The 25,714-nt window shown below is 37.1% G+C and overlaps 2 protein-coding genes and 1 long non-coding RNA gene across 6 annotated transcripts in view; 1 reads left to right on the forward strand and 2 right to left on the reverse strand.

Annotated features, from left to right (window-relative positions):
- Window positions 1-553: 553 nt before the first annotated feature.
- Window positions 554-5,558, reverse strand: CGGBP1 (CGG triplet repeat binding protein 1). Its single transcript, NM_001191137.2, is given in 3 exon segments — window positions 554-2,689; window positions 4,569-4,773; window positions 5,359-5,558. A coding segment is annotated over 1 exon segment (504 nt). The 5' UTR covers window positions 2,671-2,689; window positions 4,569-4,773; window positions 5,359-5,558; the 3' UTR covers window positions 554-2,166.
- Window positions 5,559-5,798: 240 nt separating this feature from the next.
- Window positions 5,799-25,714, forward strand: part of ZNF654 (zinc finger protein 654) — an 86,253-nt gene continuing 66,337 nt past the window's right edge. For 2 of the 3 annotated variants that reach the window (XM_003585627.6, XM_005201187.5), the window contains exon 1: window positions 5,799-6,060. In XM_003585627.6, coding sequence (XP_003585675.3) covers window positions 5,872-6,060 — 189 coding nt within the window. In that variant the 5' untranslated portion in view covers window positions 5,799-5,871. The remainder of the gene's footprint in view (window positions 6,061-25,714) is intronic. The other variant, XM_059887642.1, reaches the window with a different exon arrangement.
- LOC104970809 (uncharacterized) overlaps window positions 6,819-25,714 on the reverse strand; it is a 91,418-nt gene continuing 72,522 nt past the window's right edge. Inside the window, exon 3 of one of the 2 annotated variants that reach the window (XR_009494800.1) lies at window positions 6,819-11,626. This is a non-coding gene — a long non-coding RNA (uncharacterized lncRNA). The other variant, XR_804123.3, reaches the window with a different exon arrangement.

The raw sequence follows: 25,714 nt of genomic DNA on the forward strand, positions 1-25,714 counted from the left end.
GATAGATTATGCCTCTAGATATAGTGAATGTGTGAAAAGTTAGGAGCCTGGAGAAATACATCAAACTATAGGGGACCTAAATGACTACCAAATTAGGTTTAACTACTAAATACTCGAATGTGAACTACTGGTGTTTTTCTGGTACATCCTCCAGTTTACTGCTGAGGACTACTCAGAGCTGTTCTGCCACTACGTGTTTGCTGTCAGTGCAAACTAGCATCTACATAGGGAGCTGTCTGATTCATGAGTCTTGAAAAAATCAGAATGATTGTTTATCTAACCTTATCTTTGTATTCCAAAAAGAACACTATAAAACTCAATTATTTTCCTAGCTTTGTAGATCTTGTACCATCTTAGATAATTCAAATCAAACATGGTTGCCTGCAAACCTTTTATTAGAGGAAGTAAAAACAAAGTACATTTTGGTTAGGTTTTGCTGCTGGTCTCCTCTTGCATGTGCTTTATCAAGGAGAGCACTATTCTGGGCATTAATTGTGCTACTTTAACGTAACTGAACATGAGAAAATCTGGTAGCTCAAATTTTGACAAGTGATTTTTTTTTTTTGGTGGCAGGCTTGTTTAAAAACAACCAAAAAACCTCACATAAATCTAAAATCAGATGGGCACTTTGACAATCCAAACTAGGAACTTAAATCTACCAAAAAAGATATAGAAAGCTGTTTCTGAAAAACATCTTTTTCTTACTCACTTTGGCTTTTTTAAAATGAAGATTTGCGGTAAAATGATCTCAAGGATAGCTCCCTCTACATCACATAGGGCATCAATTATCAGTGCTTTAATAGAAATATATTTTATAAACCCTTTTAACTTGAATGTTTTCAAAGAATTTAAGACTTTTTTCTTAAAGCTCTAGTCCAAGTTTTCCGCTGTTCAATTTTTAAAAAATATATTTTGGGTATCCAACAAAGATGACAACTGGGCTAAGCTACTTTAATAACCTTACAGGATAGTGAAGTTCAGATAGAGCTCATTTCCTGAACATGGTTGACCTTTAACAGAACTGATTTATTTCCTCACCCAAACAGTTATGCAGGATACTGCCAGATCGCCACTACAAAAAAACCTTGCCAGTATTTCTAGACAATGGTTTATCATCTATGTTTAAAAACCTTGTACCACCAGAGGCAAAGCACATAGAAATGAAAGTAAGTACACTTATTTCTAGTCTATTTATCTAAACTTTTATAAAATCATATGGAAAATTAACGCATAAAAAGTAATCTCCTTATTATCTGATTTGTCAGCCAAAAAGTAATTGCTAATTCTCTGTAAAAACAGGAAACTCAATCATAGAACATCTACTTGTTTAAATTAAAATGCCAATCTTGAAGTTTTTTAATACCATGACATAAAAAAAGAAGTCTGCAAATTAAGGATGACACTTGAAATGAAAGCTATGTTTCAAAAATCTGTTTATAGTTAGAGACTAAAATCGTATCACTGCAAAATTCCCAGTGGCTTTGGCACTGCCAGTAAGATTTCAGTCTTTTGGTCACTTGAAGCTGCTACTAAATACAACAAGAAGCCTTAAAAAAAAAAAAGGGGGATAAAGACAGTGAGGAACTGAAGGATAGTTAAGGTAACTATATCATATACAAGTAAAGCACAGTCTGCAATAAACAGTCTTTTTCTGCTAGGAATCTGAAGATGTAAGAATAGTTTCCCACCCTCCCTTCTTTTTTGAGGATCCTCTAATCAGGGAAATAATTTCTTTAAGTTACTGTGAGTGGTATTGCCTGGCAGCAGCTTCAATTTCCTAAGCTAGTCGTCAATCCAAGTAATTAAGTAATCTCACAAGGAATAATTATACATGGCAACAGGGTAAAAAAGCAGGGCAGTTCTTCCATGCACAAACATTTCAGGAGAAAAACCATCAATTTTAAAGATAACCATCAGGTTCCAGGTATCCTAGCACACTCTAAACCCTAAGTTTTGCTTTACACCATTGGTGACTAAAATTAACAATACATTTTGCAGTGAGTTTTTTTTTTTTAATTTTTTGCCTGCCACTGTATATACATTGCAAAACTATTCTGCATCACATGATTTAAAATGAAATAAATATAAAAATGAACCACACAATCAACACATAACTTTTAATACTCCACATTATTTATCTTGATCACAATGGTGGTAACCTCCTTGTCAACAATCTTGTGAGTTAAGGAGCTGATTCTCATTCTCGTATCCATCAGGCAGGTATGCTCTCCTCAGTTGGTCTGACTTGGGTATGGAGCCTCCATTCTTCACATGGCGAGACAGGAAAGCACGGACTGCTGGATGATCAGCCTTCTCAAGTGGGATATTGGCTTCCAGGCACATTTTCACAAAGTCCTGGATAACACTGACTTTCTCTGTTTGCGCAGTACTGTTGCACTGAAGCGATGCAGTTAGAGGCCTCTGCTTCTTTCTCACATTCTGCTCTTCAAATTCTGCCTTCCTCTTGGTATGAGTCTTTGACTTGAGGTGGTCACTAATGGCAGACTTGCGAACATGATTCAGAACCACATTGCAAGAAGTGCAGAAGAGCTTTCCTCCATCTTCGTGCAGCTCACCTCCAAACTCAGTGACTCGATCCAGGGGGGTCACATACAAAGCAGTCTTAGAACGGTTTCGAGCAGGTGGTGCTGTTACTACAAATCGTTCCATTCTGACTTTGAATGGGGTTCTTTTAAGATAAGAGAAACAAAGGTAAGCGTTATAACACTTCATGCAGGAAGCAAAAATAAAAGGTAGGTTTAAACATTTTAAGATTAAAAGCTTCAGAAAATTTAATTCAAATTATTATTAATAGACTTGTCTATTAAGTTTTAACTTACCTGAAATATGTTAAGGGAAGGGAAAACCAGAGCAAATTACTAGTAACAACTAAGTCCATTCCTTGATTTTGATGACATTAAATTCTAACCATTAAAAAAGAACTCCAACTATCATAGATGTCACTATCCTTTAGAAAAATCTAACCACAGGTCTACATTAATGGTATCAATTGTATGAATCTGAGCTAATTTAGATGTGTGTTCAATTTTAAAAGAACTTTGTTCCTGTCACAATTCTGGAACGACAGATTTTAGGAAAACAACTGCAAGGAATTATGTACAAAATTTATTCAAACAGGTGAGCCATTAAGCTGGTATAATTCTATATGGAGATGAATATAATTTCTAAAGTTGTTCTGAGAATAAAGAAAGTAAAAGTCAAGAAAGGACACAGGCCAAATGTGATTAAAAGCAGCAACAATGACATTAAATTTTACAGTCAAAATATAGAGCTCAAATTAGTCTAATGTATATACACCTCTACTAAGACACCTTTCCAAAAAGTGATAGTCAAGCTATGCAAAGTAGCTTTTCTAACACTTTTGTTTACATCAAAGAGTAATGTTTATATTTGCTAATATTTCATTTATTAACTATTAAGTTAGACCAAAACTAAGAACTTAACACAGTATCTCATACATGATGGATGCTCAATCACAGTTTGTTTGATATGGGATAATAAGTGATCATTTTCACAAATATTTAACTCAGAAACAACTTAATAATTTCTCAATTTATCCCAACAACAGATTTTTCTGATCATTGCCAAAATCATAAGGTTATGGCCACTGAAATCTTGAGATAACAAAGGTTGTAAATGATAACCATTTGTTGGATTAAACTCTTAAATTAGTCCAGATAAAAGAAACTGAAGTGAATTTCATAGATTTCAGGACGGAATTCTGTTCCGTTTAAATAAACTAGAGAAAAATTCCCAGGTGTGTTCTGAAGAACTATGCTTTATAAGCATAATAAAAAACATTGGAGTATTCCATTAATCTATGCTACAGAATTCATAGCTGATTAACATGAAATATCTCAAAAGAATTTATGTATTAGACACCTGTGGACATAACCTCAGAGAACTCAACATTTCCCAGTATTCTTGGAAAGTTTAGGCTGTAATAGGTTTAATTTTTTTTTCCAATAAAAATCTGTTAACCCAAGGCTTTCATGTGTCAAATATTATTTAGGATATAGGTTTTCAATTGCAGAAGACAATTCCTGCGTACTTAACAGTGAATTACCACTACACATATTTGTACTTTATGGTATGTGTTGTAGAATCTTATACCAAGTCAGTCCCAATTATAATGAATGGTTCCAACCTCTTTATGGAAAACATTACATATTTGTGACTAGTGATGCTTAAATCATTCTATGTTTAAAGTCTATCTTTGGATTTCAAACTGTAAACAATTAACCTGTTCGTTATTCTCTGAAGCATAAAACACGCAATCACTTGTGTTAATATGAAAGGCCTATTCATTACAAAATCTTGTAAGTTTTTTAGTACATTTGTGTTACTGCAGAGGCAAGTATCTACCCAGTAGAGGTTGCTCGAGTTTACAGAACCGAAGAACAAAAGTGTTTACCATAGAAGTAAAGATATTTTAAACGAGGAAGTTAAAAAGTTAAGGCCAGTAATTGGCCAACAAAAGAAAAGAAGCAAATCATTTACTGGATAAAAATAAAACTCATCAGAAGTTTTCAAGTTTAAATGTTTACCGGATGAGTTTCCAGTTTTTTTCGTCTTGATACCTAGCAGTGAAGGGTCTCCAGCGCAAAACCAAAGACGCATTAAATCCTGGCACTTTCCGTTTGTTCAAACCCGGATATGCCTTCAAATCAGTTTTTCAACAAGTGGTGATGGGGAAACAGTTTCTGGGCTTGCACCCTATTTTCCCTGAGGTGCTGGGAAGTCATGCCTTTACTGTAAAACACGAAAAACAAATGGAAAGAAAAAATGGAGGGGGGGAAGAAGAGTGGATGAAAAAAAACGAAGAACGTCCACAACAGCCACCACGCAGGTGTGTTTAAAATCATCCTAGTTAAGTCCATAAATCCGGATCCCAACGTTTACCCCAGCTCTCCTCAGCCCAGTCCCTCCTCAGTCGTCCGCCCCGATCTGAGCCTCCTCGAGTGCCCCAGCCCCAGGGATCGGGAGGAGGGAAAGGCGGGGCTCGCGACGCTCCCGGCGTCTAGACTCCCTCCTCCCGCGCGGAGCCCAGCACGCCGGCGTCTCACCGCCCCTGCCCGCTAGCTGGGTAGGGCCGAGTCCCAGCTGCCGGCCGTGGGCCCGGGAACTCAACAGCCGAGTTGGCGGCAGTCTCAAGGGAGGAGGCGGCAGGCGCCTGGCGGAGGCGGCCGCTGTCAGGTTTCCCGTCCCCTCCCTCTTCCTCCCGCCGACAACGGCGCCCCGGCCCCGCCCCCGGCTCCCGCTCGGGACGGAAGGCCCCGGGCCCAAAGCCCGCACCAACGGCCGGGCCCACCCTCGGCCTCCCTAGCTTCTCGGTACCGTAGGATCTGGGCCGTCGCTAGGGGAAGTGGACGATACACGGCCGGAAAGGAAAGGAGGAGGAAGAATAGGAGGAGCAATAGGGAGAGGGAGGAGGACCAGCCGCCGCCGCCACCGCCGCCGTCGCCGCCGCTGTTGCACGAACGAGCCCCGCGGCGGCCGCCGTGTCCCCCGCCGCGCCCCGTCCTCCTGTGCCGCCAGTGGCAGAGCTCGTAGGCGGCCCCCAGCAACCGCCGAGCAACATTGACCAACGGACTCCAAGTCTATCAAACAGACGGCAAATTTGACCAATAGTGGTAGAAGGGCGGACATGTGCATGATTGGCGGCTAGCATCCTCCAATGAAAACCGGGGGCGTGGGTGGGCGGAGCCGGAAGTAGAGCCAGCCGAGAGGCCCCTGTCCGGCTGGGGAGGAGAGAAGGGGGAGGGAACTAGAGGAGGAGGAGGAGGTTAGCCGAGGCAGCTACAGCGGCGGCGGCGCAGGGGTTGGTACGCGCTGGGCGGCGAGAGCCTCATGGCGGAGGAAGAGAGCGACCAAGAGGCCGAACGCCTCGGAGAAGAGCTCGTGGCCATTGTGGAGTCCCCGCCAGGCCCAGCCGGGCTTAGAGCTGCGAGCGACGGCAGAGGCGGCGCTGGCGGCGGCAGCTGCGGTGGTGGCGGCGTCGGGATCAGCAGTCGGGATTACTGCCGACGCTTCTGTCAGGTGAGGCGCCCGTCGACCGCCCGCCCGGACTTGTCAGCGGTCCTGGGCCTCCCTGCCTCTCCTGCTCTTCTCGTCTCCGAATCTGGGCTGTGTCCGGCGCTCGCGCCACCGGCGCAGCGAGGAGCGTTGAGGATGAAGCTCCCCCCTCCACCTATCCGGCTTGGGGTGGGGGTTGGGGGGCGGGGAGCGGGTTCGGGATGACCCGCGCAGGTTTAGGGTTGCGGAGAAAGTGAGAGTTTGTCCCGGGTGGAGGGGTTGTACCGGAGGGTCAGCTGGCAGGAAAGCTCTGTACTGACATGCCTCCCCTGCCCCAGACAGACCCCTTTCTGCCCGAGGGTCCCGCCTTTCTTGTGTTTCCTATCCTGTTTCTTGTCACCTCATTTGGAGTCTCTGGCAACATATCTTGCCTTCCCTTCTCCGCCCCTTGCCCCCCGTATTCTCCCCTTTTTCGGATATGGAAGGCGTGCCATCTCTCTACCGCCCCCTCTCCTGTCATCGCCACCCCTCCCCCTCTGCTAGGGTCTCCTGTCATCCCCTCACGAGATCCCGCTGGGCTAGTTCTCCAGTTGGCTTAGGCGCTGACCCACAGTGATTTAGTTACTTTTTTGGAAGGTGGGGCTAAGGCCATGGGATTGTCATCTTTCCTTTTCTTACTCCTTTCCCCGATACACACAAGCTCTTTTCTAATAAACTGCTAATAGAGAAAGTAGCTTTCCTGAAACTATTGCTCTGGTTACATCACCACCACCCCCTCTTCCTTTAAATTATAGTGTATTTTATTTAGCCTGTGAAAAAAAACAACAAAACAGTGTCTGAACAGTGACAGTAAATTACTTACTTGGTCGACAGCCACAACGATTTGATGTATTTAGAACGTTTAAGCATAATCAAATATTAAAGTACCATATTTGTGCAGGGGTAGAATTTATGTAACGTATACATTTACATCTGCATATATTTATAGTTTAACATTTTGTTCTCTTTCATAGCACTATTATTTTGCAAACTCTTGGGAAAAAATTTAATTGCTCCTTTTCCATCTCATTCCTTTGTTTATTATCTTGGATGTATAGGATTCAAATCTTGGTTCCACTACTAGCTGTGTTATCTTAAACAGATTACTTAACCTCTTTGTGCCTTAGTTTCTTTACCTTCAAATCCGGATAGTAATTAAACGAGTGAATATGTGAAATCCTTTGGATCCTTTACATATTAAAGTTAGCCATTAATTTCATTCTGGTAGCAAGTAAGAAAGCTAAGCAGAAAGGAGCATCATGTTTGCTGAAATTTGATTTTATGTCTTTCCAAGCATTGAGAGATTGCTTAGAAAAAAGGGTGGGGTTGACATTTTCAGGGAGATTTCATCCCCTTCTTCTCCAAAATAGATAAGTTTGTTTGATGGTGGAAATTGTCTTGTTATACGGGATATGTGAGTTTTCTTTGGCATTGCTCTCTATTTAGCAACTTTCTTAAAAAAATTTTTTTTTTGTATTGGCATTCAGAATTTAAAGGTTGTATCTTTACAGAGCTTGTCCTCTATATTTTACATGTAGAAACCATGTTTTCAGTAGATTATTTACCTGCAGGAGTTTTAAACGGCTGTAAAATTGTTACAATTGATCTTTTTAATAGCATCACAGACAGAAAGTATCTTTATCTATATTTTGCTTTTTATATCATTAATGAGCATCTTGGCTTTGGTTACATTTAGCTTTGTAAATTTATTTGCTGTAGAATGCAAAATTTAGTTTGAGGGCCAGAACATTTTTGGAGAACTTTTAATTACTTTCCTTCTATTTCTTGAAACTAACTTTAAGAACAAATGAATAAATTTAGCTTGTGAAATACAGTGTCTGAATAGTGACAGTAAATTATTTTAAGAACAAAAGAAGTTGACTATTTTATAAAACCCCACTACATCCTAAAATATCCAAGGAAATAAAAGTAAACAGGAAGAGCTTTATATTGCTAAATTATGAGTGTTATACTGACATACTTTCATGTTACCAACTTTTACCTGAAATCTCATAACATATTTTATAATACTCTACATTACCAAAAGATCTCTTCTTAGGGTTCCTATCCTGGTTCCACCTTGGAGGTGAGCTTTGTGAAGTACTTTTTTGTGTTAAAACTTCAAGATGGAATAAAAGATTACCTGAATTAAGTTGCATTTTAAGACTGATTAATAGAATTCTAGTATAATAATTATGCTTTATTTGCTAGTAAGGAAATACAGTGTAATTCCTAAAGATTGTTTATTTTTAAATATTTGGTTTCCTAATATTCGCTAAGGGTAACTTGCCTTCATTAGTAAATTACTAGTTGTGAGTAATCCATAAAATGGATAACACGTACTTGAGTTGGTGACAGTTAACTCAATACATGAATTAAACACACAGCCTTGTAAAGTTGAGAAGAAAGGCTCTAATTTTTCTTCCTCCTATTAGAGAGAAATATGAATCAAAATTTCTTGGCAGTTAGTTGTGTGGGTGAAAGGAGAGGAAGGAACACTTCTTTTCAAGAATAGTTTTGTGTCTTACCACAGGGAAGAGTAAAACAGAAGAACTGTAGATAATAAAAGTGAAAAATTAGGCATGCATTCAATGCATTTGATGATAAACTTTCTATTTGAGAAACAATACTAGTAATTTAAAATCTCAAACTAAGGGGATAATCGCTTAGCCTATAACTGATTTTTGAGATGTTGGATTTGGGAGACTGAAAATGTTCATTTCCAGTTGCATTGGAATTGGCCCTTAGCTGATATTTAATTTGAGGATGAAAGGAAGAGAAATGTAATTTTTATTGAGGGCCTACTAACTCTTAAGGCCTTCATATAGGTCTTGTTACGCAAGTTACATTGTTGAAATTGAGGCCTGAGCAACTTAATTTGTCAGGTGAACAAGCTGGGATTTTTGGACCCAACCTTCGATTTTTTCTGAACTATAGATTGAAATTACAAATGAATCCTCAAATAATTATAAAGTGACTTTTATTTTTTTTTGGTCAAGTTGTACAAGAGAGAAGAAAAACTTACTGAAGAACTCAGGGAATAATGGATGGAAAATTTTTAAGGTATTCTTTCATTATGCCACAGTATAAAAAATATTCCAAGTAACAGTTAATTATCTCCGATTTCTTAGGGGCTGTGAACATTTCCCCCATACCTGAAGGCTGTGGTAATTCAACTTAATTTTGTTGCTAGATACATTGAAAATTTTTATCACAAATTATAAATTAAGTAAGTTAAAGATACCCTTCTTAGTTCAGTGCTAGAATGGATATAGTGAATGATATATAAGTATTTCTGAAAGCACTTCAATATGTTGATTAAAATAGACTTTAAAATCCTTTCTTATTATAGTGGGGTTAAATAGCCATCCCATGAGGATGTCATAAGTATAAAATGAGAGAGAATGAACGTGAGGTTCTCAGTACTATACCTAGCACACAGATAGGCTTAAATAGATAGAGGCTATTAATATTTCTCACATGTGAAGTCCTCTGAAGGTTTAAGAGGAACATTAGAGATAATCTAATCTGTAGGTCACTTAAAGTTTGTATCCTGCAGTAAACCTGAGAGGGAATTTAGAAATGTTATAATTCTAAATTGTTAATTAACTAGAAAAGCCAAATGTTCCTAATGAAGCACTAACTGATTTGCAAAAATGAGTATATTGTTTTTCAGATTTTATTTCTTGTAGCAGACATTGGGCAACATCTGGAGCTATTTGTGATTGTCTTACTTGGGGGCTTGCTATTGGCATCTAATGCGAAGAGGCCAGAGATTCTGAGCATCTTGCAATGTACCGGGCAGCTCTAACAGCAAAGAATTATCTGGTTCATAGTGGTCAATAGAATCATCGACAGAACTATCTGGTGCCAAAGTTGAGAAACCCTGCTATAACATTACTTTGGAACTCTTAGTGGATACTCTGTCTTGAAAGAAAGTATTTAATCATCTCATCAAATAATTTTAAGCAGCTAGCGTGCATCCTGGGTAGCAAGAAGGGCTTCCCAGGTAGCTCAGCTGGTAAAGAATCTGCCTGCAATGCAGGAAACCCCGGTTTGATTCCTGGGTTGGAAAGTTCCCTTGGAGAAGTGATAGGCTACTTATTCCAGTATTCTTGGGCTTCCCTAGTGGCTCAGATGGTAAAGAATCTGCCTGCAGTGCGGGAGGCCTGGGTTCGATCCCCGGGTTGGGAAGATCCCTTGGAGGAGGGCATGGCAACCCACTCCAATATTCTTGCCTGGAGAATCCCCATGGACAGAGGAGCCTGGTGGGCTACAGTCCCTTGGGTCGCAAAGAGTCCCACCCGACTGAGCAACTGAGCACAGCACAGTGTGTAGCAGGCACTTTAAACAGATAAACAATCTAACAGAAAAAGAGTTCACTTCATAGTTTTACAAACTACATGCTCATGCCTCTTTAAATTAAAACTTAATTGTTTTAGGAAAATACAACCCTATCTCTTAGTCTTGGTATAAAGTTCACATAATATAGTTTCTTGAGCAGTTACTAGGAGTATAATAATACATTTTTACTATTCCTGGAATTATTTGTTGATTTAGTTTTAAGTTTTTGCATGTGCTTTGTTTATTAATAAGTCATATAAGACTTAAAATTGAGTTATTGCATTTTGCTGCTAGAAGAAGTTCAGTTCAGTTCAGTTGCTCAGTCGTGTTCAACTCTTTGCAACCCCATAAACCGCAGCACGGCAGGCCTCCCTGTCCATCACCAACTCCCGGAGTTTACCCAAACTCATGTCCATCGAGTCAGTGATGCAGTCCAGCCATCTCATCCTCTGTCTTCCCCTTCTCCTCCTGCCCCCAATCCTTCCCAGCATCAGGGTCTTTTCAAATGAGTCAACTCTTTGCATGAGCTGGCCAAAGTATTGGAGTTTCACCTTCAACATCAGTCCTTCCAGTGAACACCCAGGACTGATTTCCTTTAGGATAGACAGGTTGGATCTCCTTGCAGTCCAAGGGGCTCTCAAGAGTCTTCTCCAACACCACAGTTCAAAAGCATCAATTTTTCGGCGCTTAGCGTTCTTCACAGTCCAACTCTCACATCCATACATGACTACTGGAAAAACCATAGCCTTGACTAGATGGACCTTTATTGGCAAAGTAATGTCTCTGCTTTTGAATATGCTATCTAGGTTGGTCATAACTTTCCTTCCAAGGAGTAAGCGTCTTTTAATTTCATGGCTGCAATCAAGATCTGCAATGATTTTGGAGCCCCAAAAAGTAAAGTCTGACACTGTTTCTACTGTTTACCTGACTTAAATAGTTTAAATGAATACATATTTATTTCTCATATGAAAAGTCTTGAATGGTTAGTAGGAATGATATGGTAGCTTTATCATCATTTGTTCTTTCTTACTAGTCATCTTTATCGTCTATCCAAGTTTGCCTCATGATCCAAAATAGTTGCTGAAGTTCCAAGCATCAAATCTCAGTTCCATGTAGCAGGAATGGGGTGTCTCTGGGGTAAGCCAAAAACATCTTGCTGTAAATTCTACTCAGTAGCTTTGATTTCCATCTTGTTAGCTAGTGCCATCTGAAAAGAATGTTACGATATATTTTTGTATTTTTCTCCTGGATAAACACATGCCTATGATTCCCTTGTGGATCAGCTGGTAAAGAATCTGCCTGCCATGCGGGAGACCTGGGTTTGATCCCTGGCTTGGGAAGATCCCCTGGAGAAGGGAAAGGCTACCCATTCCAGTATTCTGAACTGAAGAATTCCATGGACTAAGTCCATGGGGTTCCAAAGAGTCTGACAGGACTGAGCAACTTTTACTTTCACATGATTCTGTTAATAAGGAAGGAAGAAAATAAGAATGGATATTGTAGAGGCAACCTTTTTTTGTTTGTGTTTTTATTTTTCTTTTTCCTATTTTGCCACAGATTATAATAAAAAAATAGCGGTCATACTCTTGTCCTGTTCCTTCCCCACATAGTCCCCGGAAGTAGTCACTTGGCAATTCTTTTAACAAGTATGATGTTTACCTCCATGTTATTTATTTATTATAATTATTGTAATAATGAAAAACAAAACAAAGTGAATCCTAGACCTTGTTGGCTATATTTAGGGAGCTAAATACTTTGCTATTTTTTATGCTTTTTCTTTCCCCCTGGAGAAGGAAATGGTTACCCACTCCAGTATTCTTGCCTAGAGAATCCCATGGACAGAGAAGTTTGGCGGACTATAGTCCATAGAGTTGGACACGACTGAAGCAACTTAGCAGTATGCTTTTTTTGGTTGACTTTCAGGTTGACTTTCAATTCTTTCAATTATGAAAGGTAGACTTTCAGCATTCAGTTCCGTTCAGTCGCTCAGTCGTGTCCGACTCTTTGCGACCCCATAAATCGCAGCACACCAGGCCTCCCTGTCCATCACCAACTCCCGGAATCTACCCAAACCCACGTCTATCGAGTCGGTGATGCATTGAATACTACTAATTGTTCATAATGACATTATTTGTAATAGCACATTATTAAAAATTAGCTAATAACAAAAGTTAGGAAAATGTTAAATTTAATGGAATCCTTTCTCCTAACAGTCATGTGTTGTTGTTTAGACTCTTGTGATCCCATAGAATATAGCCTTGCCAGGCTCCTCTGTCCATGGGATTTCCTAGGCAAGAATATGGGAGTGGGTTCCGATTTTCTTCTCCAGGGTCTCTTCCTGACCCAGGAGTCAATCCATGTGTCCTGCCTTGGCAGGCAGATTCTTTACCACTGAGCCACCTGGGAAGCCCCTAAGAGTCATTGTTTAAGGGATATTTATTCATATGGGAAATTGTTAGTCGCATTATAACAACAGAAAAAGACACTGAAGGCAGGTGATATCACTTTTGTAAATAAAAAGACCAAAAAAAAATCAAATTGTAAACAGTGGATAATTTATTAGTGATATGTTTATAGATGAATATTTTTCTTTACATTTATTTTATTTTTTTGTGTTTACTTCATTAAATCTACTATCTTTATAATCAGAGGAAAAATAAAATATAAAAAAACTTTTTATTTTCTCCCTATTTCACAGATTGCTTATTTTCTGTGAATAAATGCAAGAATATTTTGAGCATGATGAAATTTGAACTCCTTTGTTTCTCAAAAATATGTGAAATGCTTTTTTAAAAAAAATGAATTGGTTTATAATTTTAGGTTAACCAATGACAGCCTAAACTTAAATAACTTCTTTATATACAGTCTTGCATTAAAATATATATTCATTACTGCTTTCTAATAATCACCCATAACATTGGGTTAAAGAAATTTATTTCAGTTTTTGTAGATAAAATGGTAGAAGAAAATACTTTTAAATGAAGTCATTGCTTTAAAACTTCGAGTGATACCATTATTTTACAGTTCTGCCAAACAGACGTTAAGGCACTAATTGTACTGTTATTGTTGGCACTGATCTTTATTTTCTTGCCAAAATTTGATAAACTATACCTTTAGCAATTACAAATAAAAGCAAAAAAGAAAACTTTAAAGAAAGATATGGTAAAAGGTGTATATGTATTTGAAAAATAAAATATGATCAATAAAATATGGTCAATTAATATGCTATTTAAAATGTATATTGGGATTCCCTAGCAGTCTAGTGATTAAGACTCCATGCTTCCATTGCAGGGGGCATGGGGTCAGTCCCTGGTCAGGGAACTAAGATATCACATGGCTTGCAGCCAAAAGTTGTTGTTTTAATAAAGTATATATTAATATGTAATGAGCAGGATATTAGGCCATTTGAAATCTAATATAATTTATTAAAATACTAACTCTAGTTATATTTTTACAATATCTAGTCTGATTTGGAGAGTATTTTTACAGTTTGTAATTTCAAAGGAATCTAATACAAGGAAGTCTTCAGCTTCCATGTAATATGTATCACCTTTATTTTTTAGCTTATCTCTGACAGGTTGGTTCATCATTTCAGCTGTAAACTCTGTTCAGTAATAGGTCAGCTCTCTGGGATGAGACCCAATCAGCATCACCTGTTTAGCACTGTGGTGGAACACTTGGTGGCAACTAAATATGAGAGGAGGTCAATCTGTATAATGTGTGACATAAGATCCTAAAGTTCAGTATATTGACACTCATATACCAACCACTTAATACCTTCAATTCCCCAAAGCAGTGGTGAACATGAAAAACAGTTGAAAGGCTTTGTGTTTAAACAGTAGAAAAAAAAGTGATTGATGTTAGGGTTGATGCTTATTGTTTATAAAATTGGCCCTCCATATCCATGGCTCTTTAGCCCCGAGTTCAGCCAACCAGAGATGAAAAAATATTGGGGGGAAAATTCCAGAAAGTTCCAAAAAGCAAAACTTGAATTTGCTGCACACTGGCAACTATTTACATAGCATTTACATTGTATTAGGTATTTAAGTAATCCACAGATGATTTAAAGTATTTGGGAGAATATGTGTAGGTTATATACAAATACTATACCATTTTAAATGAAACACTTGAGCACCTACAGATTGGGTATCTGTGGGTGGGGTAGAGGTTTTGGAAATGATCCTGGAACCAGTCTCCCAAATCCTGATGAATGACTATATAAGGCATTGGTCATATAGTGATAATCAAACAGGCACTGTCCCTGTTTTAGTGTATAGCTATAACTTTGATCAGGTCTATGAAGAAAAAGTATATATAAAATGCAGGCGCCTGCATTCTCGGGCAAGTTGACTTTGACTGAGATTCTTTGCTTTAGTTTGTTGAATTTAAGGTGTCTCCAAGGAGAGATCTTAAAGATGATTGGCTTTACATAATCCGGAGCTCAGAAGTGAGGTCTGGTCAGTCATAGTTGTGTGGATGGTATTTGAAGCCATGCATGTGAATGAGCTCACATAAAAAGATAATACAGAGAAAAAGACTTAGAAGTGAAGAAACTCCACAGTTAAATGGCCTATTAGAAATATTGAGACTTGTTAAGTCTGAGAAAGATTAAAGAGCTTGGAGAAAACCAGGTAACTATGGTGAAACAGAAGATAAGAATGAAGGATGAAGTGAATGGTAATTGGCATCGAAAACTATTGAGGTCCAACCATTGAATTAACATGGAGATCTTTGGTGACTTTAAGCAAAGCTCTGTTTTCATGTAATTGATGGGAGCAGGAGTCAGACTGGAGTAGTTTGAGGAGTGGGAAGCAAAGATGTAAATAGTAATATAGATATAAAGGAGATGGGAAGATATGGGTGGAAACTGGAGAAATTGTGGCTTGAAGGTGAAGTTTTTTTTTTTATTTTTCCTAAAATAGTTGAGAATTTGTTGTGCTTAAAATTGGATGAGAATGATTCATTTGAAAGGAAGAAATAATGAAAGAAGAGATAATCTGTAAAATAAGATCCTAAAAGGGAAAGGATGATAAGATTCAAAGCACAAATGGAAGAGGTGCTTTGTATAGGAGTTTTGGGGTAGGTGGAAGCTTCATCTCTTGAGAGTATATGGGGGTGGTTAGAGATTTAAAGTGAACAGAAGTCTAAAATGGTAGCTTCTTAAAGAGATAGATTTAATTGACCTGCAGAACCATTTGAGTTTGCTGATTTTGAGAACAGAGTGACCATTAGTCTGTATTTTTGTTCCTCAGGGCTTGTCTGGGTAGGTAAAGGCATGGAGAACTTGATGAGCTGTATTTATTCAGTGTTGAGTGATACACTAGAATTGATTAGTTAATTAACTTTGAGAGAGAAGGGGACATCCTCCTTTTCTGGCTACATTTATGGTAAAAGAGAAGTGAAAAGAGAAAGAAATTAGAGAAGTAGTTGTATCAGTAGATATTAATAGATGGGTACACAACATTGTTCTTTGTACCTTATATATGTGTGTATGTATTTGATACTCTGATAAAACATGTACACAATTTACTAATACATAGTTCTATAACTGGAGTTTACTAAAATTAACCCATATCTGTTTTAGTTACCCTGAAGTTAAAACATTTTAAATATTCACTAACCACTTGTCAATGATTTGCTATGTGTGTGTTATATTTTTAGTTATCAGAAAGGTTTACTTATTTTATTGAAGTTTATGAATATAAGTGCTATTTTGAGTGTTTTATGTGTGTCAGATACTGTGATAAGTGTTTTACCTCTTCTGTCTCATTTAATCCACTACCCTATGTGGTATGTGCCATTATTCTCATTTTAAAGTTTAGAAAATTTTAGACTAAGAGAGATGAAATGGCCTAAGTCAGATTGGAATCTTGGCCAGTCTGTCAAGAGCCTGTATACTTAACCATTCAAGTATACATATATATTATATCTAGGAATAAGCATTCAGTATCTATTATAGTATCTGTGCATATATATCAGTATATACTATACTTAAGCAATTATTGAGTGGAAGTAGTGATTTAAAAATACTCAAGGCAGCAGAAACTAAAGATGTTCATGAATGCGAAAGAGAGAAAAAAACTAAACTTAAGCTATCAGAAGTTCTCTCTAATAAGTGATTTTCAAACTTTTTATTTTTTCCCCCAACCCACTTGAATGGGATATGCTTCTCTCTGAAGCAGTGGCTCACTGTAGTGGTCATTTTTAAAATGCAAGAGTTAGTGATGATTACAAACCTAGTAGTTTGAAGGCTGGAGGGTTATGGAATATATTTCAGATGTTTTTCTTAATGATTAAAATTTTAAAGTTTGTCTCTCCATATTATTTAGATTAACCTTGAATATCTTGAAATTTTACTAACGTAGAGCAGTGGCTGTGCATTTTTAGACTTTATTATCCTTTGCCATGTTTTGGAAACTTGCCAAAGATCTCTCAGGTTATAGAACTCATCAGTAAAGTCATATTCCATACACAATGAGGGTGTGGTGAAATGGATATCTCATGTTCAAATGATGGGAGCAGAAATCACCACAAGCTTTCTGAACCATAATTCATCAAAATAGATTAGAAACATTAAAAATAATTTGTACTTTTTGACTTACAACATTAATTTCTGAGAAATATAAATTTGGATATAAAGCAATTCATTGTAATATTAACTGTAATTAAAGGAATGAGTTGAAAATGAAAACGCAACCAGAACAGCTAAAACAGCTGAACATTTTTCAACCTCGTAAACTATTCAGCCTTAAAAAATGTTCTCAATGACTATATAATGACCTAGGAAGATAAAATATAATGACTAAAAAATTAGGTGGAAAAATTTGTTTGTAGGAAGACTATACAGTTTGAATATAGGCTGGTCCATTCTCACCAGATGCACTGTATTTTAGAGGGGGGTGGTGCTGTAAATAAAAATCAAATGAGCTACTTCACTAGAGACAGGATTTCTTGAAGATAAACTATAGGAGTCATTTGTGACTTCAGGAAGTCTGTGAACTCTAAAAGTATTTGCAAAAGAAGTGTACTTGCATTTCCTTGGTGAGCAAGTGTAAAGTTTTTGTTTTTTTCTCAGATTCTCCTAAGAATTTCAAATCTTACTAAACAAATACAGACCACAGTCATTCAGATACACCAACAAGTTATGAACCTTTGCTGCAAGCCATTGTGATATAAGCAACACTGCCTGCTTTTGCAAATAAAAATTTATTGGACTTTGCCCGTTCACTTCTGTATTTTCTATGGCTGCTTTCATGATATAACAGGGTTAAGTAGTTGAGATGGACAATGTGTGGCTCATAAACAGCTTTCTGGCCTTTTCAAAAAAAAGTATCTCAGCCCCTGTGCTACTTTCTTATTGATTCTTTTCTATAATCCTGTGAGATAGGTACTGTTTTTAATCTTCATTTTATGAATGGCACAGATGAGACTCAGAGAGGTTAAGCAACTAACCCCAAGTCACACGCTAGAAAAGAGAAATTACCAAGATGTTAATAGTGGTTATATGTGGGCAGAAAATGATGGATGATTTTTTTAATAATCCAGATTTACTACAGTGAGTGTATATAATTTATCAAGAGGGGAGGCAGTTGAAAAAAAAGTAGAACTGAGTTAGAATCTTAAAACTCATTCATCCTTTTTTATTATTTTAATTTCCTCCATTTCATCCCATGCTTGTGAAGAGCAAATATTCAATTTCTGCTTCCCTTTATGGGACTTAACTCTTACTATGCAGTCCTTTCTTAACTTGATTTTTTTGAAAAAAATATTCTATTTGTAGTTTCTTTAAAACTCTATATTAACTGAAGCCATTTTGTCCTTTAACTCCTTTTTTTTATTATTGTTTTAAAATTTTATTATTTTGAATTGCTAGTCTTTTCTTTTATTGAAGTATAGTTGATGTACAGTGTTGTACCAATCTCTGCTGAACAGCATAGTGACTCAGTTTTACACATATATACATTCTTTTAAAATATTATTTTCCATTATGGTTTATCCTAGAAGACTGGATATAGTTCCCTGTGCAATACAGTAAGACCTTGTTGTTCATCCATTCTATATGTAATAGTTTGTATCTACCAACCCCAGATTCCTGGTGCACTCCTCTCCCCTGTCCTCTCCCCTACTATAAGCCTGATCTCTATGTCTGTGAGTCTAGTTCTGTGTTGTAGATAGGTTCATTTGTGCCATGTTTTAGATTCCACATGTTTTGCCCTTTAACTCTTGAGATTCTTTGTATTCTCTTTATATTTTGAACTTAACTTCAATAACTAGTAAGTGCTCATAACTCAATAGGTATTTATAAAATGCTGCATATATGCCTGTCTGACAGTATATATATATATAACTTATTTTTTCTTAGTATCAATCTATTGAATTATCCTTAATTATCTTAGGCATAGATCTAGGTACATAAAGTGTTGTAGAAGGTATTCCTAAAAAAAAAAAAAAAAAATTGGCTGTGTACTATGTGGAAAGTTTCATCCTAATGATTATAGGAGATTAAAGAAGGAAAAGTTCACATCCCCTTCCTTCAAGAAACCATATCATCTAGTAAGGGAGAAAAAGTTTATCTGACTGCTGCAATCACTGTCACGACCTTGATCCAAGCCATAGTCATCCTTCCTCTGGGAAATTTTATCTCCCTGCTTCTAGTTTTCTTGGTTCTTTTCTCCACAGAGCCAAGTGATCCTTTTTTGTGTGTGTCGGGTTATATATTTATTAGCTTGTAACATATTGTTTTTCTTGCAAAAGCATGAACATTTTGGAAATCTGCATTTAAAAACATAATATGTTCAATCATTTGTAAGTTTATTTTCCTTTTAATGCTGTTACTGTTTGATACTACTTAATTTTTTTTTAATTTTATTTTATTTTTAAACTTTACAATATTGTATTAGTTTTGCCAAATATCGAAATGGATCCGCCACAGGTATACATGTGTTCCCCATCCTGAACCCTCCTCTCTCCTCCCTCCCCATACCATCCCTCTGGGTCGTCCCAGTGCACCAGCCCCAAGCATCCAGTATCGTGCATCGAACGTGGACTGGCAACTCGTTTCATACATGATATTATACATGTTTCAATGCCATTCTCCCAAATCTTCCCACCCTCTCCCTCTCCCACAGAATCCATAAGACTGTTCTATACATCAGTGTCTCTTTTGCTGTCTCGTACACAGGGTTATTGTTACCTTTTAAAGACATAAGAGTGAGGTCTCTTCTAAACTAAACCTTCCATGTTTTTCTGTCTTAGGGTCAAAGCCAAAATTCTTGGAGTGGACTGCAGGGCTTCATGATCTAGCCTCTGTCTAGCTTTTTAACTTGTCTCCTATTACTTTTTGTCTCTGCTACTTACCTTCAGCTACTCTAGTGTTTTTGCCCCCTCCTTCAGCTTGAATAAGTATTCTCCTGCCTCTTGTTATGTCTGCCAGAAACACTTCATTTGGATCAAATGAATGGTCTCCTATGATTAATTTCACTAAGAGAAATTAAAGTCTAGAGTCCCAAACAGGTTAAGATACCAAATTTCTGCCTTCCTGGAATATTGCTTAATCAGAGCCATTGTGCCTGTCTGGTTAGGGCTGGGGAGTTTTCAGGAACTGTAGCTTGGTTGTCTTCTCACTGGGAGTGGCTTCTTTTGCACCTCAAAAGGAAAATCATTTAACCTCCAACCATACTTTTTTAAGAATCCAGAAGGTCAGTAGGGCAAAGGCTCCTTACACTACCCAGCCAACACCCGTTAAACTGAGAAACAGTAGTAATTCCTTGAACTTAGTACATAGTACAGTTGACTCACATCACTTTTGCCAGTAGGATTTAGTGGTATCACTAAAGATGAATATTAAAGGAAAGATGGGTGCACAAAAATCAAGGTATCAAGTCAGTTTTGGTTTCAACCTCACCAGGGTGCTAGTCAGTTATAGCAACTGCCAGTGTCTATAACTTGTAAAGTTTTACTGGGAACACTCATCAAACAGTTGTGCCACTCTATGCTTATGATAATTGTTTGAGAGGTGGAAGCACTTTACCTGAACATTTCTGCTTTCTTGAAAGCTGTTTCTGATCTTCTGTCTTGCAAAGTTATATATTTCATGAATGACAGCCCCAGGCACCAGGTCATACTTGATGTCTCTTTCTTAAGGTTTCCTTCATATTAAAAACTTTTAATTTCTGTTTTTTTATGTATTGTCCTGGAACTCCTGTGCTACAGTAAGTATAGATTCTGTTTAGTGGTATAGCTTCTTTACTGCCTTTTGTAAAGAGTATATCACTTACTTGTAGTGTGTAAAGCTCAAAGTACAATCTCTGCAAGGCTCCACAAGACTCGAGCCTTGCCATTACCATAGCTCTGATGTTCTGCCCTCGTCTCTGGATTTCTCTGTCCCCAGCCTGTGCCAAAACATTTTTAGCCTTGTGTTACTATGACTTTTGCCACTTGCCCTGAAATTCTTAGGCCTATTGAGCTAAAATCATAAAAGCACTCCTCTTGTGCCACATATTTGTATTATTTGGACAATAGCCATAATGAAATAAAGCTACTTTTAATATTTCTGATGTCTGTACTCATTGAAGATAGTATGTCTTCTGCCACTTGCTCCTCTAAATCCTTTCTTTATTCTGCTTTTAACTGTTCTGTTGTTGTCGTTCAGTCGCTCAGTCATGTCCGAATCTTTGTGACCCCACGGACTGCAGCACGCCAGGCTTCCCTGTCTTTCACCATCTCCTGGAGCTTGCTCAAACTCATGTCCATTGAGTCAGTGATGCCACCCAACCATCTTGTTCTCTCTCGTCTCCTTCTCCTCCCACCTTCAATATTTCCCAGCATCAGGGTCTTTTCAAATGAGTCAGTTCTTTGTATCAGGTGGCCAAAGTATTGGAGCTTCAGCTTCAGCATTAGTCCTTCCAATGAATATTCAGATTGATTTCCTTTAGGATTGACTGGTTTGATCTCCTTTAACTGTTCTAGACCTTGCATGATTTGTTCTACCTCACTGGCAGTGTAAACATTCCTTTTTGTCACATTCCTTTCAGCAGTGATTGTTGTTATTTAGTCACTAAGTTGTGTCTGACTCTTTTTGTGACCCCATGGACTGTAGCCCTCCAGGCTCCTCTGTCCATGGGATTCTCCAGGCAGGGATACTGGAGTGGGTTGCCAGTTCTTCCTCCAGAATTCCTGATCCAGGGGCGTTTCCTGCATTGGCAGGCAGATTCTTTACTTCTGAGCTACCAGGAAAGTCCTTCAGCAATGATAGGATATGCCATTTCATATAAACATTGTTGGTTTCTGTTTTTGTTTATATTTTAGCCTATTCTTAAGTTGGTTCCTCCTGTCTTCCTTTCCCTTTCTGTTTGCTTTTGGGCTTAGGTTTTATTATTCTTCAGTTATCTGTTATCTTCAGTAAGATCTCCTGTAATACCAGAGATGAAAGTCAAGGAATAGGGAATTTACTGAAAAGCATTCACCATGAAACAGATTTTGCCCATTCTTATCTCCAAGATTTAAGGAAATCTTACCAGCTCAACATCAAACCAAGGTTTAACCTCTTATTTTGCTTTTCTTCAGTTTTGCTTTTCCTGTCCATTCCCTGAGGCCTAACTTTGAATTCCTGGGGCATTTTTCTTTGTGACACTGTGCCATATCCTACATTGCCTCCTATAATAACTAGTAATTTGAAACGCATCTGAAATGCTTCAGGTATTCATTGATAATCTCTCAGTTGTTTTTTTTTTTTAACCTTTCACATTTGTACAGATTTTATGTTACTGAATAGCAGTCTCAGTCTTCATGGTGTGTGATTTTTACACTTACTCTTATTATGTATTTTCTATTTCTTTAAAATACTGTTTTACCATAATTGGATTTCCATTCTGATTCACTGCGACTTCCACGCTTCAGTTTACCTCCTGTACCTCTGTTAGATACTTTTGGAGTCAGTCACTCTTCCTTTCTGATGAGTAACAGCTAAAATACATTTCCCCCCCAATTCCATCTTTAAGAATGCATAGTTCTGGTATATATCAGTATATTCTCGTTTTCTTTTTTCATATCTGACTAGTTTAGTTTCTGAAATTGAATTCATTCTTAAGAAAGTCCCACTTTTCTTCCATCTTAACATGACCTCCTTTTATTTTATTTTTTTTAACTCTTTCACTGTTATTTTGATTGAAAGTTAGTCACCTTTTAGAAACAAATTTAGTTCTTGAGACTAACCATACCTGGTATCTAAAGTTATTGTTAACCCTTTTTAGTTTCTGCTTTGAATGTGTAGTAATTCCATTGAGTTTTTCTTTTGCGTCAGTCTAGGAAAGTGATTTATGCCCCAAATAACAATTAAGATTGACCTTTCTTTATTTCTGCACTTAATAAAATCCACTGGACATCTTCATTGAACTCAAATAAAAGTTCATGTACATATCATTCTCAGAAGTTACTAGAGATCATATGACAGTGACTCTAGAAGCCTTTGGGCAAGTCACATGAATATAAGAGCTTTTCTCTGAGAACAAAATTAACAGGGATCAAAATAAGTCAGCTCATCTAAGACTAGTATTAATAATTTAAAGTCTAGACATTCACACACTAGTGTTCTAAGACCCATATGGAACTTAACTGGTTTTTCAGTTTAATTCTTTGGCTTGTGGACTTTGTTGAGAAACCAGACAGAAGGAACAAAAAAAGATTTCCACCTACTAGTATCTAAGAAACGTGTATAACTAAAGGACATTTGAAAAATTCAAAATATAATTATTGCCTCAACAACACCTGCAATACCATCATGCCAGGTCAGGCTGATTTTTTAAAATTGTAGTATAGTTGACTTAACAGTAGTTTGTGATAGTTTCAGATGTGCAGCATGATTCAATATTTCTGCAGATTATATTCCATATAGGTTATTACAAGATAATGGGTATAATTCCTTACACTTTATGGTATATTCTGTTGCTTATCTCTTATATATAGTAGTTTGTATCTGTTAATCACACACCCCTAATTTGCCCCTCCTGCTTTCCCTCTCCCATTTGGTATCTACAAGTTGGTTCTATATCTGTGAGTCTATGTTTTGCATAAACATTCATTTGTATTATTTTTTAGATTCCTTATATAGTATTTGGAATATTATCATATAGTATTTGGCTTTCTATGACATATTTCACTAACCATAATATTTTCTAGGTCCATCCACATTGCTACAGATAGCAGTATTTTTTTTTTAATATTTTTGTGGCTGGGTAATATTGCCTTGTATATATATGTCTCATCTTAATTTGGTCATTTGTTGATGGGCACTTGGGTTGCTTTCATATCTTGGTTACTGCAAATAGTGCTGTGGATATTGGGGTGCATTTATCTTTTCAAAGTAAAGTTTTGTTTTTCCTTTCCAGATATATACCTAGGAATGGAATTGCTAGATCATAGGGTAATATGGTATTCTTATTTTTAGTTTTTCGAAAAACCTCCACACTGTTTCTCATGTTGGCTACATCAATTTACATTTCCACCAAGAGTGTAGAAGAGTTTCCCTTTCTCCATATCCTCTCCAACATTTGTTACCTGTAGACTTTTTGATGATAGCCATTCTGACACGTGTGAGGTGATACCTCATTATTGTTTCGATTTGCATTTCTCCTATAATTATCTTTATTGAGCATCTTTTCATGTGCCTGTTAGCCATCTGTATATCTTAGGAAAAATGTCTATTCAGGTCTTCTGATCATTTTGTGATTGGATTTTTGTTTTTAATTGAGTTGTATGAGCAGTTTGTATATTTTGCATACCCCTTGTTGGTCACATAATTTGCATTTATTTTCTCCAGTTCTGTAGGTTTTTTCCTTTTGTTTATGGTTTCCTTTGCTGTGCAGAAGCTTTTTAAAAAGTTTAGGTCTCATTTGTTTATTTTTGCTTTTATTTCTTTTGCCTTAGTGGCCATGCCAAATTGAAGTCAGATGCAGGGTTCTGCTTAGCCCATGCTAGTTAAGACTTTGTCATGTACACACACATCTGTGGATATCACCAGGTGCAGACAAATGAAGAGGTCTGTTCACTCCACATGTTAATTTGATATTCATATACATTTCCACATATTTTGGAGTTCCCTTGTTTTAATGTTTACACAGGAAGTTTTATGCCAGTTTTCATGTTTATACAGGGAGCATTTAGTATATTGCTTTCCCTAGTGAGTTTGGAATCAAATGAAGAATTGAAAGGTACCAAAATCTATTAATAGCTATTCAGGCATGAAGTTATTTTATTTGTATTACTGTATCTAGGATATACTTTATTTGTCAATGAATATTGAACAAAATAGTTGAAACTCAGCAATAGCTTTTGAATAGGTTTTATTTGTGAGTGACTTATATGCTTACTAATAACAGTGAGTAAAATTTGTTGTAATTTTACATCTGGAAACAGTTAACCAGTTCATACTGATGCATTGAAATAGTCACCAGAGTAAGCTTAAGCTTGCTGGCTATTTTTTGAAACAAAGTGTACTGGTAATAATAGCTATTTGTTATTATCCTGGATTTTGACATATTACCTTAGTTCTTCAATAGCTCTGTGATTAATATTAAATTCATTTTACTGCAAACTTAGATTGAAAAGGTTAATAACTTCGCTAATGTTACACAGCTAATAAATGACAAAGCCTAATCTGTCTTGATTCCAAAACCTGTATTCTCCCCACAGTGCTGGCAATCTACCTGATTTATTTTTCTATCTGACTACAAATGAAACCCATAGGTGAGGGTAAATCTTGGTGTGTAGTTAGGTAATAAGATAAGGAAAGTAAATGTATTTATATTATAAAATAGCATCCAGAAAATAAGTGAGAACATTGAAATCTGAGGGGAAAGTTTGGAACAAAAAATTTTGTTTTTAAACCTAAAAAGTGAACTAATTTTATATTTGTAGAAAAGAATACACTTATCAAGCTCAGGAAAGTAACATTGTATAATATCCAGTAAATTACAGCCCTTATTAGAAAGTTACCAGTTTTGCCACTGTTGCTCTTTTTTTCCTTTGTTTCAGGATGTTATTTCTGATCTCGCATTGTGTTTAGTTATTAGTGTCTTCCACTCTCTAGCAGTTCTTCAGTTTTTCCTTTCATGACCTTTGCATGTTTGAAGAGTACTGGTCAGGGTGGTGTGTTTTTTGGTTTTTTTTTTTTTTTGGTAAAATATCCTATAGTTTGGATTTGTTTGAGGATTTCTCATAATTAGAATTAGGTTTTTGCATTTTTGGCAAAATTACCACAAAAATGCTTTTGTCTTTCTTGGAGCATCATATCAAGAGG

This window comes from Bos taurus, chromosome 1 (assembly GCF_002263795.3).
Source record: "Bos taurus isolate L1 Dominette 01449 registration number 42190680 breed Hereford chromosome 1, ARS-UCD2.0, whole genome shotgun sequence".
NCBI classification, from domain to species: Eukaryota; Metazoa; Chordata; class Mammalia; order Artiodactyla; family Bovidae; genus Bos; species Bos taurus.